Source organism: Electrona antarctica, assembly GCF_951216825.1.
Source record: "Electrona antarctica genome assembly, chromosome: 16".
NCBI lineage: Eukaryota > Metazoa > Chordata > Actinopteri > Myctophiformes > Myctophidae > Electrona > Electrona antarctica.
The window spans coordinates 19,702,839-19,723,016 of record NC_136797.1 but is presented as its reverse complement, the minus strand read 5'-3'; the positions used below and the strand labels follow the sequence as shown (position 1 = coordinate 19,723,016).

Genomic DNA, 20,178 nt, shown 5'->3' with positions numbered 1-20,178 from the left:
AGATTGCCTCGCAGTCGCTGCAGTGGCTGGGCACTGGTGGTGGTGGGCTGGCTGGGTATAGCCTACCTATCTCCGATGCTGTTGCCTGTTCCCACTTGCGCTGGCACGGTACATTTGGCATTCGAGCGACGCGTCAGGTTTATTAAACGAGGAGGAGATTGCACATACAGTAACTCCAGAAAGACATTGGCCTGCTGTAGATTAGGCTACAGTATAGGCTACCCACGTTGGGACTCTCCGCAGCTGCACTAGCCTATAGTAGCCTACTCTCCAACGTCCCGTCATGGAAATATTTCAGCACAGACAGCCCAAATCCTCGCATGTATGCGCTCATGCAAAACACTGTTTAAATGGCTTGCAACATTGGCAAAACATTGTTTTTAATTGCGCGATTTTAATTACTTGTAAAGTTGGAAATCTCCTACTAATTTCATATGACACAAAGACACATCTTATATGTATTTAGCCCATATATACCTATACAGTTTTATATAAACATTTTAGGAGTGAATACATATGTTTAGATGCCTGTGACAGCCTCTCAGCTGGTCAAACAATGCTGCTCCGCTGTTCTACGACAGAAAAACAGGTGAGGACAAAGCGTACGACAGCTCCCGACCAGACGTGGTTTTTGTCTTGGCTCAAGTTCAAAATCAAACGTTGGCGCAAATGGTAAATGCCGAAAAAATGCCGGTAATTTCGGCGTACACCCATATTTTGGCGTACGCACGGTTGATAAATGAGGGCCTAAAACTAGACACTAAAACATTCCAGGTGACTAAAATGTGACTGAAACTGAATGAAAACTATTGAAGAGACTATGACTAAAACTAAAATATGCTGCCAAAAACAACACTGCAATAATACATCCATCCATCTTCAACCGCTTATCCATAGTCGGGTCGCGGGGGCAACAGCTCCACCAGAGCGCTCCAGACCTCCCTCTCCAGAGCAACACCAGTGACTTCCTCCTGGGGGACCCCGAGACGTTCCAAGGCCAGTGAGTCGATGTGTTTCCTCCAACTGCGCCTTGGTCTGCCCCGGGGTCTCCTCCCAGTGGGACGTGCGTCGAGGACCTCCCTAGGGAGGCGCCCGAGAGGCATCCTAACCAGATGCCCGAACCACCTCAGCTGGCTCCTTTCCAGGCGAAGGAGCAGCGGTTCTACTCCGAGTCTCTCTCGTGTGACTGAACTTCTCAAAATCAAAATCTACAAAGTAACTAGTAACTAAAGTTTTCAAATAATCGTAGTGGAGTAAAAAGTTTGTACTTTTTACTCCACTACAATTATTTGAAAACTTTAGTATTTGCCAAGTAAAAGTAAAAGAAATGGAAAAAGTCTGCTAAAGTAAAAATACCTCAAACGTGTACTTAAGGCCAGTACTTGAGTAAATAAATGCTTAGTTACTTTCCACCACTGTAAACTAAGCATAAGACAATACATGAGCAGGCACCTATGTCCTATGTTTATGTACGTGTGTGATCTGTGATGCCCGTCGTAATGCATGGACCTTCAGGAAGGAATGCCCCTTTGGTAAGTTTGAAGTCAATTACTTGTAGATTTATAGATATTTTTGGACAACCGCTGATCCGACCGACTTCATACTTGGCACGACGACCCTCGCCGCCCTCCCTTGGGTCCTCAGCAATACACACCACATTTGAAGTTGATCATTCTGAAGGTTCTCGAGATATGTAACAGTACAGACAAACAGACAGACGGATACAAATGCAGACATTCCGTGAATTCAGAGACAGATGAGAGACATGTGACACTCAGAAAATGCCAAATATCTCAAATTTTTCAAGCTGAATTCTTTAGCCCGCAGATTTCTTTAATTAGAAGTTGAGGCCATATGGGAGAGAAAAAGCAATGTCTCGCTGAGCGAATGTGATGCCTATTAAACAATGTTATAAAACAGTAAAATCTGGGTCATCTCTGACCCAGTTTGATCAAATTCTCTGACAAAAAATATGGAACCTCTTAATTTAGCCATAAAAAATACTTGAGGATGGTTATGTCATACTGGAGATTTGCATCTTAACCACACGCTATGCTTAGATGGAGAGACTGTCTAGATTCATATTCACATAGTTTTAAGGGCAACAACTGCTTGGATTTGTTTTCAGTACTGGTTTATAGTCTGACTAGTCTACAACAATTTAAACAGCACATCCGAGGCAAACGGAGCAAAAGTACAGCGATTGTAAAGATGGCATACATTTATGAGTATAAAATAATTATGTATGACAACAAGAATGTCTGGCCTTGCTGGCGGACAGCCATGGCAGGCAGAACGATTATGTTTTCACGTCCATACGTCCGTTCATCTGTATGTGCGTACAAGCGTCTATACAAACACAGTTGGTTAATGTCGAGGGAGGGAAGCCGGGCGAAGAGGGATATATGTCACTTGCATGCACTTCTATGGATGGAGGCTGCACCTGCCAGTGGGGAAGAGTAGGATATAGAGGCGATACATCTTCTATGGATGGAGGCTGCACCTGCCAGTGGGGAAGAGTAGGATATAGAGGCCATACATCTTCTATGGATGGAGGCTGCACCTGCCAGTGGGGAAGAGTAGGATATAGAGGCGATACATCTTCTATGGATGGAGGCTGCACCTGCCAGTGGGGAAGAGTAGGATATAGAGGCGATACATCTTCTATGGATGGAGGCTGCACCTGCCAGTGGGGAAGAGTAGGATATAGAGGCGATACATCTTCTATGGATGGAGGCTGCACCTGCCAGTGGGGAAGAGTAGGATATAGAGGCGATACATCTTCTATGGATGGAGGCTGCACCTGCCAGTGGGGAAGAGTAGGATATAGAGGCGATACATCTTCTATGGATGGAGGCTGCACCTGCCAGTGGGGAAGAGTAGGATATAGAGGCGATACATCTTCTATGGATGGAGGCTGCACCTGCCAGTGGGGAAGAGTAGGATATAGAGGCCATACATCTTCTATGGATGGAGGCTGCACCTGCCAGTGGGGAAGAGTAGGATATAGAGGCGATACATCTTCTATGGATGGAGGCTGCACCTGCCAGTGGGGAAGAGTAGGATATAGAGGCGATACATCTTCTATGGATGGAGGCTGCACCTGCCAGTGGGGAAGAGTAGGATATAGAGGCCTTTTCTGGCCCCCAGTAGGTCAAAGATCAAGGTCACTGTGATCTAATGTCCGTCCCATTCTCGTGAACGCAATATCTCAGGAACGCCTTGAGGGAATCTCACGACATTTGGCGCAAACGTCCACTTGGACAAAAAAAACCCACATTAATTAAATAGCTTGAAAGCCGTCACTGCCATGGATCTGGACAGACACGGATGTAAATGGCAAATGGTTGGCGGAGGGCATACAAACCGCTATGTGGTGTTTCTAGTTTGTTTTAAGCAGGATGTTCTAGCATGTTGGATGGTCTGAATTGATGGCATTTTGCTTACCATCTCCCCCGCCATCCCTGGTCGTCCACGGTCCCCAGCTTCACCTGGCGGTCCCTGGATTAGAAAAGCATAAAAACTAATCTGATTTTTTTTTACAGGGACAGTGCATGTTAGTGATAGTACAGTACTGTACAGATATCCGGTTCTTAGCTTGCTTATAATTCTTGATGACTATTTATGTATGTATTTGATGTATTTCTATGTATTTGATGTTACCTTGTATTGTTCTTGCTTACTGCAAATCTCTCTCTCTCTCTGGATTAAATCAGTCTGCTAAATGCCTAAATTCTAAATTGTAAAGTGATACAGGGAGACCCATGTTACTGAACTAACACTGTATACTGTAGCAATAATTCCTACCAGAATATAAAGCTATTTAACACTAATTTTAACAAAAATATATCACTTACAGTATACTGCTGCCTGCTATACTTTGTCGTTCGGGGGATAACTGGGGTCTATACTTGGTCCCCTCCTTTTTTCCCTCCACACCAAATCTCATTGCTGAAAAGAGCTGATCTACAAGCTCACAGCGCAATGCAATGTGATGATTTGTGATCTTGTAGATGGGCTATTTTTGCCAAATGAAATGTTTGCCTATTTTCACTGAACGTTTGCATATTGATTAAAGTTATCCATTGAGCCACTGTCATAATACTGCGTTTCATCTCAAATGATTTATTCAAAACATAATGAATCACTACTAATTGTCTCACCTGTATGCCTGGCTTTCCCATCTCCCCGGGGGGTCCTTCAAGGCCCTCTTTGCTCTGAAAGCTCAGGGAGGAGATACTTGGTGTCAGCTAAACAGGATCTTACATCATAAACAAGTTACGCAACAACTAACAACCACAGGCTAGCCTCCGTATAGGTAGTCACAGCATACTTACAGGCCATCCCGCATGCATCAACTGGTAGAAATTGGTTTGCTGCAGAGGATAATAACAGAATAATGCATCAAATGAAGTTGCAGAGGAAAGTGAAAGTTCAATTTAAAGACATATCCTAGATGCAGATCCATATCCATATTATGCAAAGCCATAATTCATGTCACATACATACATCAAGGTTCTATATGCAGTTTTCCCAATGGTGCCAACTAGAGATGTCCCGGTACTGTATCGGTATCGGAAAAGTATCATACCGGCCCTTATTTGTCATATCGGATCATACTGGTATTGGCGAATATGCCAGTCTAACCACCGATCCGACACAGAGGTAAGAGGTTGACACTATGTTGGGGTATGTGGAGTTTGCTTTTGAGTTGCCCAAACTGCAAGTGCACATATGAGTGAGGAGTCTGCTAGTATAAACACAAAACGAGATATATAGCTAGATAGCTATAACACAACATGAGATCACGGCTAACATAGAAATTGTGGTATCGGGATCGGATCGGTAATGAAAAAAGTCGGGACATCCCTAGTGCCTGAAAATGAAGGCCTGGTCCTAACTGGGCTGGCCCGAGGGGTAGGGTCGGGTTTGAGCAGAATTTGAGAACTCTATCACAGAGTAAAAGTGAAACGCCAGTCAGCACCGTGTTCATAATAGAATTATTGTTTCCACCAGCCGAAGGCATGAACGCAGCGTGCAATTTACGCGAAATCTTTCACGCACATTCCTACTAGACTGAGGACTATATCCCACCCTTTTCACATTGGCCTGTTATAGCGCCACCAACAGGTGGATTTTTGCAAAACATTTTTGGAACAAAATGCCTCAAATCATCCAATTGCCATCAAAGGCGTAAGAAGAAATGGCACCCTTTCCACATTGGCCTACTTTTTTTGGTGAAACATACTGTTTTCAAACGTTGATAAAAAAAAGCTAAACACAATATTTCTTGAAAAGGTAAGTTATAACGAAAAAGGCTGGCAAAGGGGAACAGGGGGAGGGGAGGGCTGGCAGTGAATATTAATGTCCAAGTATCCTTGAGCAAGACAGTTTCCTCTGCCGTAGGTGTGTGAATGGGTCAATGTAATGCACATTGTAAAGCACTTCGGATAAAGGGGCTCAAATTCAAACAATCAGTATAAGCTATTGATGGAAAAAAGTAAGAAAATAGCATCCATGTAGATTTTCTTTCAAAGATTATATAACAAGACTTCTCTTCGCTCGCATTGTCTCATGAGCTAAAACATACATACTAATACATATCTGTGTGTTTAACTGTGTTACCATTTATCTTCAATAGTTGTACAGTTATGGTACTGCACCATACGGTGACTCTTAACCTTTTTCATTTCAAGGTCCCTAGTTTGATATTCATTCGGCCACAGACCCCCATTTGATAGGATTTCTCATCTCTGGGGCCCAAATCTACACTGTATAATGATTGGTAATTTAAGTCTAAGATTCGCAGACCCATTTGGTCCATTTGGCTGGGGACTCCCTGGAGCCCCCTCAAAGCATACAACATAGCAAATTGCACTTCATGAAAAGAAGCAAAAAGACAACAGCTTATCAATGTTTTCTTTTCTCCCCCCCCCCCCCCCCCCCCCCCCCCCCCCCTTCTGCAGCATCTTTATTCAATAACGTAGATGCCGTTTTCCATCATGCTGATATAGTGGTGGCTTTATTATACAGCCCACAGATGTGACCATAGTAGTAAAGCTATTAAACAGATGAGAGAAGAGCACGGGCTCACACGCACCGGTGTGGGGTCAAACATTCAGCATTGGTGTGTGTGTGTGTGTGTGTGTGTGGGGGGGGGGGGGGGGGGGGGGGGGGGCTTCGATGTACTGTATGTACAGTATATGTGGGTTACATTTGATGCACAGCATGTCTGTAGCATGAGTTATGGAAGGGTAGCAGATGATAAAGGAGAAATCACCTGGTCCAGGGTTGGGGGCTTTGAATTGCACTGCCCGGTATGACATTCAAAAGCGTCTGTTTTGTTTTATCGCGTCGTAGTGGAAGGATTCCCAAGCCAGGGTGGTTGGCGGCGCCTGTGTACAAATGTTACACCTAATGCACAGATAAGATGTTGCCATCTTGTCTGGAGGTTGAGATGTCATTTCATGGACACTTTATCCAAGTGTCTGTATATTAACCACTTAAACCCATAGGGCAGTATTATGCGTGTCTTAAGTACCAGGTCTTATTACTTAACTTAAGACCTGGAGGCGTGGTCAATGCTGTTTGGCCACTCAGAATAGCCAAATGCCATTGATCATCATTTAGAATGCTTCCGAGATGATTCCCACCATGAAAAGTGCACATGGTGCACATGGCTGTGTATGGAATAGAATACATGCAACAATATTCAGCTGTATTCTAATATTATCACTAGGAAACCAATCCTACATCAATTGGTGTTGTGAACTGTATTAAACGATCATTCTAGTCTAGATCATAGAATACTGTGTGTGTGTGTGTGTGTGTGAGAGTGTGTGTGTGTGTGTGTGTGTGTGTGTGTGTGTGTGTGTGTGTGTGTGTGTGTGTGTGTGTGTGTGTGTGTGTGTGTGTGTGTGTGTGTGTGTGAGTGAGTGAGTGAGTGAGTGAGTGAGTGAGTGAGTGAGATGGGAGGCTGGGCACTAAAGGGGAGATGGGGGGGTTCGCCTAGGGCAGCGGTCCCCAAACCTTTTTGGCCGTGCACCCCCTGTTACCTCCTCCTGACCTAGCTGATGAACCCCCCAACACAACAAGTCTCGTTGCATTTGGCCGACAATGATAATTATTTTTAATATGATTATGGCAAATAATCACAGAATGTCACTGCACTGAGACACATGCAGCTGCGGTATACTCCCGCAGCTGCTCTATACAGCTCCTTACAACAGTGGTTTACCAGATTTTGCCGTTTGTGCTAAATCACACCATAAAACTGCCATTACCCTTTTCATGTCACGCACCCCCTAGAGGGCGTTCGCGCACCACAGTTTGGGAACCCCTGGCCTAGGGCACCATACGAGCTAGAACTGGCTCTGCTCAGCCAGTTCTAGGAAGTACGTACATCCAGAGTTCATACTAGTTCATACAGGGTTCAAACTAGTTCAAACTAATCAAGTTGGACAAAACTCTTGATTTTTACTGAAATGGGATGGCAAAATCAAGTTGGGCAGATTAAGTGTGTGACCGCATTACAAAGTAAAATCCTTATAATTTAACTCCGGACCTAAAATCCTCCATTCTTAAGTTACATTAGCAAGGGTTTTGCGGTATAGGACTATCATCTTACCTGGAAGGCAGCCCACTCCTCTGCAGTATTTTTCCACAGGTAGAGTGTAGGTAAACCTGGCAGTCCTGGAGGCCCTTGTTCACCCCTTCGTCCAGGACGCCCCTCTGGCCCAGTCTTACCCTGCATAAGGTGAAGAGGAAAGGTCGTACACACACAGACAACATGACTCCTGAGTGTTCATTTTGAGAGAAATGTAAACAGATCGACCATTCACAAACAACACTCTCAGAGATACAAATGGATCAATATTTGTGTTAAATAGTTCTATATTCCCACAGTAAACATCACTAGTAACAAGTAATGTCTTTCCAGCTCTACGAAAATACATTTTCATATACTGTAGGGATACAAATTTTACCCAATCAGGAGGAAGAACTCGTAAAAAAAATGCAGAATTTATAGTATAAAAGTGAAATGAAAACCGGGGTCAATGTATAAAATGTCTTGAATGTCCTTAGGAACAAAGGGAGTCTATACCAACGCGCCTCAAGCCTGGAGCGGCTGATCCGGTGCTTCACAGGTACAGTACAAGGACATAAGTTGCAGAAGGAGGAGAGGACACTGGAGCAGCACGGACATTTAGAGCCTTTTATTAGGTGCTAGTATACAGAACGACTAACGTCTCTGATGAAGACCGCAAGGTCGAAACGTTCTGTATACTTAGCACCTAATAAAAGGCTCTGTAATGAATGTCCTGTTTGTGTGCTGTTTGCGATAATTTATTAGTTTTTAAAACTCGTATAAGATACAGAATAAACAGGTGAGATTGGAAGTGATAAAATAAAGAAATTAGGAACTGGATCATTGTCATATATCTTCGGGAAGTTCTCTCTACTGACTGGATACTAGGATTTGCCGACCTGAATTATTTTCAGTTTACTAAAGAGAGGGAGACCCCCGTTACTGCGATTGCTTTAATGTTATATCTATTTTTTACACCAAAATATGACGTCACCTTCCAACACTGCGTATTTACTGTGTTGTCAAGCAGACGTTTCGAAGTTTCAACTTCATCAGCGAAGAACTGATTTCATGTACATATACTGAACTACAGCCTAAAAACCAGATGCACATAGAGTTAAAAGGAGTAAGGGATGGATGGACAGGAGTTTAGGACTGTGAATAAATTAATCTCTAAAGGTTAAGGTGAGTTGTAAAACAAGGTACACACTCTTGTTTCAGAATCAAAACTTTACAGTGGCTCATTCTAGAGAGGGTCAAATGGACTAACACATTATTGTATGCCGTTTGGTCATAAACTACAGAAACCACTAAAGCTATCGAAAACTGTTACGTAGGTCTGCTCACCTTATCACCTTTAAACCCAGACCAGCCAGGGTCACCCACACAACCCTGTAAAAGGCAGTAAAAATTAGACAACTTGTAGGAATACATGGGACAAAAAAAAGCAACTGCAAAGCTGAAAATATAAATCCAATAATAGAATACGTGTATCATAACTGCAATGACAAAAAACAAACGTCTAAGACCAAGAACCCACCAAACACAGTAACACACCCATAATTCAATAAAGCACTTCCTTTTTTGTCCCCCACTTAAAAGGTCACACCTTTCTAAAGACCAAAACCGTCTGCCTGAAAACAGCCAGTCAGAGCAGCTGACCCCCATAAACCCCCCCTAGCTTTGCGGGCTTCTGTGGGCCTCATTGACTCCAAGCCTGCTGTCAGTGGAAAGCCAAAACTATTCACTTATTCTCATCACAGTTTAGTCGACAATAAAAGATAACAAGCTTTTCCCCAGCCAAAGGAGAACTATGTTATGGTCATGCATTTAACCCACTCGTGTTGCCTCGCTCATGGCTCTGTGTGGTACCTGGTAACACCACAAACCTCATAAATGTCAACCGGTGAGAACACGTGCAGAATGTGTTCATGTTATTGTCACAACTGCTTGTATATGGAGGAGACGTGGAACTGTTTTCTGGCATCTCATTTCCATGAAAGAAATGCATGTTTGCATGGTCAACAAGGCAACCGAGAGATGTGTCACATGGTGGCTGTGTGTGTGTGTGTGTGTGTGTGTGTGTGTGTGTGTGTGTGTGTGTGTGTGTGTGTGTGTGCGCGATATCTTCTTCTTAACATAACTAACGCTATACAGGATTTGTACGCCAAGATGAAAATTCCTGGAATGCCACCTTTCCTGCATCATGCCTAGATACTTTAGACAGCCCTCTGCTCACCTACTGTATCCCATATTAAGCATCATCCACTAGGGTTGACAGCAGCAGAAGAAGCAGACGGAGGGGGATTGACAGATAATTCTTTCAGTTCTCCACACTACAGTGCAAGCTCTGATTCATAGCATGCCTCCTTCATGTTCCCTGCAGCCGGGATCCATCACAGTAATGGCGGTGAGTGATCCCAGGGTTTTATAGCTGCCCGACTCCACTGCACTGGTCCAGACGGTACCAGATGTGCAATCTGGGCCTTGTTCCGTCTTCCCCTGCGGGCCTGAGCAGCATGACCACGCCTCCTGGATGCAGGTATACGGCGCTCTGATTGGATGGTATAAATGGATGATGCTCTGTTGCACCAATCGTTTAGGACTGGAAGTGATAAGTCATGATTGTCCTCCTATATAGTGACTAATGCTGGGACAAACGGCGTCGACACTTATCTCAGTGTCTGTTCCGAGCGTTACATCAAAGACATGTGCACCACCAACACATGGTTGCACAGCACAGCATGAACTTTGTTAATTACATTCATACCGCAATTGATTGAGACCAGCATTTGTAGTCTCTTTCACTTTGTTCACTTTTCTTCGTTCATATGTCCTTTTTCTAACTCATCCAACATTCGAAAACAATTTAACAGCAAAGTTGACCAAGAATAAATATTAGACATGTGATTTTTTCCAGTGATGAAATAATTCTGTTCAGGGAACCCCTGGACTGTACAACACAAAGGGTATATGACTATACTCACTTCCTTCCCCGGGGGCCCCATTCGTCCCGGGGGACCAGTCTGGATCCGGTATGTATTTCCATCTGAGCCAAGGACCAGGTCTCCATCCCTGGATACAACCGTCACTGTGTTTCCGCGATGAGGCCTTTGTGTCGTCCTGTCCCCATTCGCATCATGGCGACCAGAGGTGAGGACATAAGAGTTACGTGACGATATCCTCACCCGTTCATCGTCTTCCAGTTCATTAGCGTCCGGGTGCTCAGGGTCCGTGGGGACGTGAGGAACGGGACGCCTCGCTGGGGTCTTTTTGGGCGCGGGCCTCGAATCCAAATCGATGATGATGCCATCGGACGGTTTCCCGGGGAACATGGGCACAGCCCTTCCTCCTGACTCGGTCTTGGACTTGTCCGTGGTGATGTTCTCCTCCAGGTGTTTGGAGGAGGACTCGGTCTTATCCTCCTGGTTTCCCTCTGCGTCCTGTCGGGGGGGCTTCCACATCGGCGGGACGTGCCCCCCGCCGTTGTGGAGGGTCGGGTCCAGCAGGTCGGTGTCCTCGTCCACCACAAACACGTCCCCGCGGCCCACCGATCCTCCTCCGGTGCGACGGGTCCCCGAGGGCAACGTCCCGTCCCCTCGAACGGTCCCCCGCCGCAGGAAGACATTCTGCTGAAAGGAAGAAACCAGAGTATAAGAACTGAATGGAGGGATGGTCGGGATTAGAGTTAATTACTGTGATCTCTCCGTTTTACACGTTTGAGTTAATGTCGGGTGTCTTGTTGTGTTGGTTTACACAGTCTGCATTGTTGTGGCAGACTTGTGGAGAAATGATTGGACAGGCGAACGATAAACAGCATTTCATAAACAAGTTGTATTGTTGCGAACACTGTTTCATGACAACCACTTACGTTTTTAACCCAAACAATGGTTAAAAAAAAGCTTTAGCTCTGAGCTAAGGGCATAGATAGACCTATAACATAATGCTTCATGATTCATATAAAAGCTAAAAAAGAACAGATTTGTAAAATCTCAGAATTGTCCACATGCCCTACCCACTCCACTCTGCCGCTGTACTTCTCACACATTGAGATGCATGCTAAATTATGGGATTTCTCCATATAAATAATCAATCATGTCAGGAGCAGGATCTTTGCACTGGAAAAATGTGCATGACATTATTTCCTCGTAGAAATACGAGGAAATGTTAGAGTATCCACTCAAGTATCCACTCAATCAACTTTAACGTCAGACAGGAATGTTCATGTAATGCATGGTAAGACTACGGTGATTAGTTGCGACCGCATGTCGCATTTACTATGAAATCGTGCATATCCCGTCAGTCAGTCGGTTGGTTGGTCACCCCATGCATGACCATATATGGTCATGCATGCAGATCCCTGATGTCATCAATATTGGCCAGCAACTCTACATCTGACCTCAAACTCTTAGATCTCCATATATGGAGCTGACCTGTTCTGACATTCCATATGTTGATCCTTCCCCATCCATCCTTCCTCTTCGATGTCTCCCTTTTGACTGATACCTGTCCATTTAAACTCTAGATGGGCCTGCCCCAAAGTTATTAGTGCAGCCACCGAAAACTAGAGTTCAACAGGCCCGAAAATTAAGGCTTGGCCCTACCTGGGCCCTCATCAAACTCTGTACACTCAATACACTGCCCCCATTGCCACATTAGAGTTCTCATCAGGCCAGAAAATTAAGGCCCGGCCCTAACTGGGCCCTCATCAAACCATGTACACTCAAGACACTGCCCTGGCTGCCACCCTTAGACATTCCATATGTTGATCTGACCCCCATGACAAAGCGCCAGCGCTCGCCCAGCAGTCGGCTGTCAGCTAGGCGGATGTGCACGCGACCTCGCCCTACCCTTAAATCTCCATATATGGAGCTGACTTGTTCTGACATTCCATATGTTGATCTGACCACATCAAACCCTGTACACTCAAGACACTCCATAAATGGCCAGTACAGAATTCATTCCATATGTTAATCTGACCCCCCATGCCAAAGCGGCAGTGCTCGCCCAGCTGTCAACTAGGCAGATGCCTAGGTGTCTTACTGGTATTATTGCCATCACTTGGGTGGGTGAGTCGTGTAAGCAGTGTATGTGTTCAATAACACAGCCATGCAAAATATAATTGACAGCTATGAGGTGACAGAAGCTTGCCAAACCATATGCCACCATAGCAACGGTTCCTAAACTATTTGGATTGGACAATTGCTTTTAGGGTGGGGTTTAGCGAAGGGTCCATTGCAATAGTCTGCCACTTAAAGTCTACTACAAAATTGCGCCTGTTACTAGACCAATCGCAGCAAACTACAAAGCTCAGCTGACGCTGCTACACCAATCAGAGCTCAGCGGATGCCATTACACCAATCACAGCTCAGAGACACTTTGGCACGTGGCTGATGGTACTCCAAATCTTCTATAACATCATTTTGAAGCACGTCTGTTATATAAATAAATATAAATATAAATAATCGTGACATTCAAAACAGACATACAGTAATAGTTACAGTATGTGGCCTTTAGAGGTGACAAAGACGGCAATCTCAAAACAAAAACAGACACAACCACAGCTTGAACATTCCCCACGGCTAGACATTATGCCCATATTACATAGCACGCACACACACGCGCACGCACACACGCACGCGCACGCACACACACACACGCACGCACACGCACACACACACATACACCGCGTGTGCTCCTCTTCTAGCAGGCTGCACTCCACATGCCTCCCAGCTACACTTCACTGGTCTCTATTTCAGCCCATTAGGGCCATCAAACAACTTTACAGCTGCTATGCTCTTTCGACCAGGATGCTCTCAAGCCCCCCCCCCCCCAGGCCCAAAACAATATTCTGGTCCAGAGCGTTTCTGTGTTTTTGGAGAGAGGAATTGTGGTGGGGTTAATTGTGTGTGCGTGTGTGTGCGTGCGTGCGTGCGCGTGTATGTGAGAGTGAGACAGATGGAAAAACATCACCCTTACTAAGATGCAAACAGTCACACACATGCAGACTCACTGATACAGCTTTCATTATGGGGGGGGAAGACTGAGACTGTGTCACGTGGGTCCAGTACAGGGTCCCGTAGGCCAGGGTTCCTTGAGGGGGTTCCAAATGGAAACCAAATGGGTCCTTGACATTAAAAGGTTTGGTGTTTCTGATGTCACATAATAGGAAAGGTGTGCAATCATAGGCACCGGAGGGGGGGGGGGGGGGGGGGGGGGGACTAATACACAACAATATGAGTCATGACACCCACCCCCATGACACCCCCCTCCCACCAAAAAAAGAATGTCCCGCACTTTTTATGTCCCGCACTTTTTATGTCCCGACGGCGCCACTGTGTGAGTTTGCTGGTATAGTGGAAAGAATGTACATTCTGTTCATGATGTTATAGAAGTTGTCACGTCACTAATTGGCATTATAACGTGTTAGCATCAAGATATTCTTTAACCACATCCTAGTGTACTTGAAGTTGAAATGTCATGAGGCGAACATTCACTCACATGCTACTACTGTACGTTGATCCACGTGAGTCTAGAGATTGTCTTTATCTGGCAAAGAGATTTGGTGTAGAGAGAAAAAAAGGAGGGGGCCTACAGTAGTATGGATGCCTTTAGTATCACAATTTCGACCACGCACACACGCAAAGCCCATAATACACCCCTCCCCCCTCCCTTATTTTACTGTATACTGTAGTACTGGCAGACCAAGATCAATGAAGATGCGATATGAACTGAGACCAATAAGGGTTCTCCTCCAGCTCCAGAAACAAAGGCCCTTTCTCTGTCCATGAAGCTGGGCACCAGACCTTGCTGATAAGATGACACTGGATCTCCTCTGGCCCTGCAGCTTATCACCAGTCTAGCCTGGCACATGGCCCAGGAGGCAGCACTTATCTGCTAGGAGTTCCACTAACTGCAGCTCCCCTCTCTGTCTCGGTCTCTCTGTCCATCTGTCTGTCTGTCTCTCTGTCTGTCTCTCTCTGGTTCGCTGTATCTTTTTCTCTGTCTTTCTCTCTCAATTCAATGGGACTTTATTGGTAATGGAAACATACATTTTCAATGAAAACATATGTTTACATTGGCAAAGCAAGTGTTGTATGCTATACTAGAATAAGGAAATATATTGTATCTGTAACATTGCACTCTTTGTCTCTTTCTATCTCACCATCTTTCTTTTTGTCTATCCAGCCATCCCTCTCACACACAACAGGTCAGTCAGTCAGGAGCCAGAAGCAATGGAGTAATTGTCTGCCTCACCACAAGGAGGCTGACATTATGACACATGCCTAACTTGGCCCTAAAATGTATAGAATACATTTTATCTCTCATCTTCAAGATTAACAATTACAAAACCTCTGTAATGAAACCTCTGTGTCTGTCTGTCTGACAGTCCGTCCGTCCGTCCTCCTCATCCATTTGTCTCCCTACTGGGCTGAGTTAGACGAATCCATATGAAGTTGCATGTTGCCAATACGTAAGGAAGCCCATTTTTCACTTTTCCAATCGTCTATTGGCCTTTTTCTTTTTGCATCAGATAGTTTAACTTTAAGTTAAACTTGAAGTTAAACTATCTCAAAGTTAAACTAAGTTTAACTTTGAGATATCAAAGCCTTGGGGCATGATGCCCCCCCAGCAAATTGAACCCTGGTTGTATGTAGAGTATGTCCGTCTGTCTGAATGCAGGTCTCTCTGTATCTCTGCTTGAATGCATGTCTCGCTGTATCTTTGCCAGAACGCATGTCTCTCTGTATCTCTGCTTGAATGCATGTCTCGCTGTATCTTTGCCAGAACGCATGTTTCTCTGTATCTCTGCTTGAATGCATGTCTTGCTGTATCTTTGCCAGAACGCATGTCTCTCTGTATCTCTGCTTGAATGCATGTCTCGCTGTATCTCTTGCCGTATGTCGTATATGCCGTATATGGTATGTTATGAATTGTGGAGCAATGCACCGTGGAAATGAATAAAGTGTGATAATGTTGAGTCAGCTAAATAATGTGCTATATACTGTATACTAGTCACAATGTGACTGCCATGTCTAAGTGGCAGGGTATTGAAAAAGAAGCAGCAGAAAACCCATCATCATTGAGAGCATATTGCAGAAGTGTATATTGAGAGGCCTTACTTAAAAGAAAATATATTTTGGGGGGTTTTCTGCCCTTATTGATAGTGCACAGTGGAGATAGATAGAAACGGCGAGAGAGATGGGGAGTGACACGTACTTCGTCGGGATTCGAACACGTGACGCATTAGAGCCTACAATAGGCCAGCAGGCGCCCCGTATATCGAGAGGCCTTTAAATAATAATAATCATAAGAGGGCTGTCAAACAAAGTAAAGGTATTGAATGGACAAGACGGGGCAAACACTGGAAGCGCAGCTTAGACGCAGGAGACAGACATGAGGATCATTGTAATCAGCAGCTTGCCTGAGGGGACATTCACACCGAGAAGCATGGCGTTGCTGTCGGGCAACAAAAACTCTTAACTCCATATTCTAACTTTGTGTGTGTGTGTGTAGGGGGGGGGGGGATTTTCCATAAATGAACGCTCTACTTGATCATGCTACAGCACACAAGTATCAAAAGTAGCAGATCCACATGAAAGCTCAAAGCGATGTAATTTGAGCTTGTGGATCTGCTACTGAATATTGATACTTTTGAATTTGAATCCTGGAAGTTTTGGACGTATGAGGTTTCCACCCGACAGAGACGATATCTAAAAATGTGATGCCTGTGTTCAGCCATTGTTTTCCTGCGGCAGTGGTTCTCAAAGTGTGATCCAGGGACCCAAAAATTGACAGATACAGGTCTGGAACTCTTGTGTACAAATCCAACCAAATGGACCCTTACGGCCGGGCCGAGCTACAAGTGCATTTGCGCATAACATGCAGATACACGAGACCCGCATACGCAGACTTTAAAATAGGACTGGATCTAAAAGTATGCATATGTGCGTTTGTTCATATACTGTACTCGCACATGCACTTTGAATCTTGGAGTAGCTCGGCCGTTATGGGTTTATACATTTTGGTTCCATTAATACATTCTCTGAGTTATGGGGTTTCTTAAAATTAAAATGTTTCAGAACCACTGTCCTATGGTACGGCGCAGCAGTATTTTTTTTTGTTTTTCATCCCTCATCAAAAAAACCAACAACAACAAAACAGTTGGTCTGAAAAAGTGATTTATCAATAAAATGGATTAATGGATTCAATAAAATTGTAAGACAAATAATAATGGAAAAGCACCAATAATGGACCACACATTGATTCTGCAAGAAAAGAGTGATGAATATAAATCAGTTCCTCTAAAAACACCCTTCCAATACATCTACACTACAGTATAGTAGTAGGTTAGGATTACAAACCTTACTTTGTTTTAAATTTAAACTGCAATTTAATGTTAGTGTAAGATATGTGGTCAACTGTAAACACACAACCCCTCTGACTTTGAGCCTCTCTGATGTGAAAACCTCAAAACCACAGGCAACATTCATGGACCCATTACTTATGACTGTGTTAATCACACACACATGCTTTAAACGTGCACTTAAACACGACACTTTGTCCGCCCACTGCAATTAAAATGAGGCTAAACTCATCTAAAGCATAATTCCACCATGTGTAATGAATGCTAATAATTAGATCTTGTCATGTTTAACATCAACGAGGACAAAGACCTGCCAAAATGTCTACACACACACACACACACACACACACACACACACACACACACACACACACACACACACACACACACACACACACACACACACACACACACACACACACACACACACACACACACACACACACACACACACACACACACACACACACACACACACACACACACACAATCTGCCACTGATCAATGTAAATGTCTCAGCAGCATTGGCACAACAAACAACAATGAACAACAAACAAGGATGAATCATAAGTTAATGAATTATCTTAAGTGTTAATTTAATTTCTATGCTCCATCAATTTGGTCATCAACAGGATTTGGTCATTGTCATTTGTCTGGACACAAACAAGCACTTGACATCTTTTCAACCTGGTGAAAGGGTTTTGAAATTGTTCCAAAACGCCTTTTTTTTGTAGAGACATCTACACTCTGCCAAAGCACCCCGTTGTGACGCATATCGTTAGCTTGTGGTTAACTCATGTCAATCAGAAGAAATGCACGGCACACTGCATCGGGCCCTACCTTTCCGAGTGTCCGTCGGCCCTCCACATGGTAACAAACTAAATCCAGCAAGATGTATCCAAGAACCCAGTGCCACCCAGCACGGTAGTGCATGATGACTGCAGGAGACGAGGTCTGTGTGTATTTCCAGTGCATTCACATTCTCTATGGACCTGCCCAAGGAGAAGCTGTGATCCCACTCAGAGCAGACACACCTATATGGTACAGCACACACCCTCTTCTCCAGCACCATGCATCTTGTATAAACACTACATACAATCCAGTGTACTGTATGGCATGTCATGCAACACCAGGCCAGGATTAACGTACGGCCAGGCCGAGGGTAACAGGCTAGGTACATCTGGGCACCTCCATTTAAAATTGGCTATTTTGTCCAAATGTTAAGAAAAAAAGTAAAAAAGTATACATGAATAGAACATGCTTAAACATTCAACAATTAAGGTCTAATATTTTTTACAATTGCTACTTATTGTTACAAAACCTGTATGCAGTCATTTGAGCACAAACAAGAAGTTGAATGTTAAAATGAAATGCATTTTCACATCATGTATACTTATATTTAACACCATTTTTAAAATATTTATTCTTTTAACATTTGACAAAATAGCAAATTTTACACCCAGATGTCCTTTCCTAATGCCCACCTATATCCTGTATCCACCAGAGGCACCAAGCTCAGGGGGCACAAACCCCCACACGACTGTCATTCCCCCCCCGCCCCCCCCCCCCGTGTGTGCCCCTCATGCCGTGGTACCTGGCACTCAAGACATGCACCCAAACATGGTCTGCACATAAACGATCTGCATGCAAAGCTGTATGCATTATCACAACATCACACTGACACAGCGCGGCATAAGTAAGGACAATACACGAAACATGTCAACGCGTGATGAGGCACAAAGCCTGGTCGTAGCCCTGGGCACCAACAAAAAAAAAGTCTTAATCTGGCCCTGCGCGTCACTTTAATATGTGCACAGCTTGAATGTAGCGCACACTTTACCCAGGACACCAGCCTCAGGGTAGCTTGTGTACACAGGTGTCTCCAAGCTTGCTTGACTCTGCGTGTATGTGTGCACGGCACGTGCGTGCGTGTGTAGATTGTGTATGAGAGAGACAGACAGAGAGGCTGACAGACGTGAAAAGCACTTCGTTTATGAACTCATACACTGCCAAATTTATTTTGCCCCCTGTTCTCCCATTACCAGGGCTTTTTCATTTATCTTACCTTTTCAGTTTTTTTTGTCATTTATAAGGTTTTGTCCACATTTCCATGCTGTATTGACGGTACTAGGGATGTCGGTAACGGATAATTTCCCATCCGGTTAGCCGACAGGATTAACCCATAGAGTATATATGGGTCAGTGACGTGACACCCCTAAAAAAGTGTTTTTTAAAAACCTTTAAATAACAGGAATAAAAATGATTTACTTTTGTTCTACTCACTCTCATCTTTATGGAAACATATTTTGTTTTTAGATATTTTATTGGAATCAGAATTTATTCAGCATTTTGTTGTACTTGTGCCTAAAATCATCATATGGTGTGACATGACAATAATTGTTTATAAAATGAAAATGGAGTACACCTTTCTTAAGTTACTCACTTTATCAAAGTCCTTTATCATAACTAACCTGTAATCCACTATAGTTTTGTGAAAATGTATTAAATCTGTATATTATTTTCGTAATCAACACTCAATGTGAGGTCCATGTTGTCGGTCTTTCAACATATTTTGTATTTATTGTGACAAAACTTTCTCTAAAATTACACAAATATTTGTGACTCTTCCTGATACTATTTGCTATGTAATCCATGAACATTAATGGTTTCATCATTAATAAAGGTATGATTTTTTCACTATTTGGAACGTCACACCAAATGATTTAGTGTCACACCGTATGATCATATCTTCATTTTTCAAAGCAAACTGTGTTTTAACCTACCTATTAGTGAGTACTGAACTTTACAGATTGATTAAACAATTACTCAGGAAAAACAGCAACAGGAAAATTGCTTTAACATTGAATAACATGCAATGACTGAATAAAACAAAATTAAACACATTTTATTGTGGATAGTTGCAGATTTTAGGTGAAGCTGTTTAAAACAAATGTTTAAATGGACAAAAGAAACATGGGTCTTTGTTATTTATTGTTATATCTGTAGGAAAATACAGTTTGCATCATATGGTGTGACAAAAAAGTCATATGGCGTGACAGGCAGACAGTCACACCATTATGATATAGTGTCACACCATATTATGTTTTCTGCACTTAACATAACCTTGAGGCTACTAGCTACACATTAGCATGCTAACAACATGCTAGCTATAACAAAGCAACATAGATTTACATGTAATTATGACCAAAAAATCTAATAACTT

At 43.6% G+C, this 20,178-nt stretch overlaps 1 protein-coding gene across 2 annotated transcripts in view; it reads right to left on the bottom strand.

The window, feature by feature from the left end:
• Nucleotides 1–20,178, bottom strand: part of LOC306940127 (uncharacterized protein) — a 180,806-nt gene that overhangs the window by 95,083 nt on the left and 65,545 nt on the right. For both annotated transcript variants that reach the window (XM_079525118.1, XM_079525119.1), the window contains 6 exons: nt 10,576–11,220; nt 8,936–8,980; nt 7,628–7,747; nt 4,338–4,376; nt 4,164–4,217; nt 3,448–3,501 (listed from right to left, as the gene is read on the bottom strand). In XM_079525118.1, the coding sequence (XP_079381244.1) occupies nt 3,448–3,501; nt 4,164–4,217; nt 4,338–4,376; nt 7,628–7,747; nt 8,936–8,980; nt 10,576–11,220 (957 nt within the window). The remainder of the gene's footprint in view (nt 1–3,447; nt 3,502–4,163; nt 4,218–4,337; nt 4,377–7,627; nt 7,748–8,935; nt 8,981–10,575; nt 11,221–20,178) is intronic.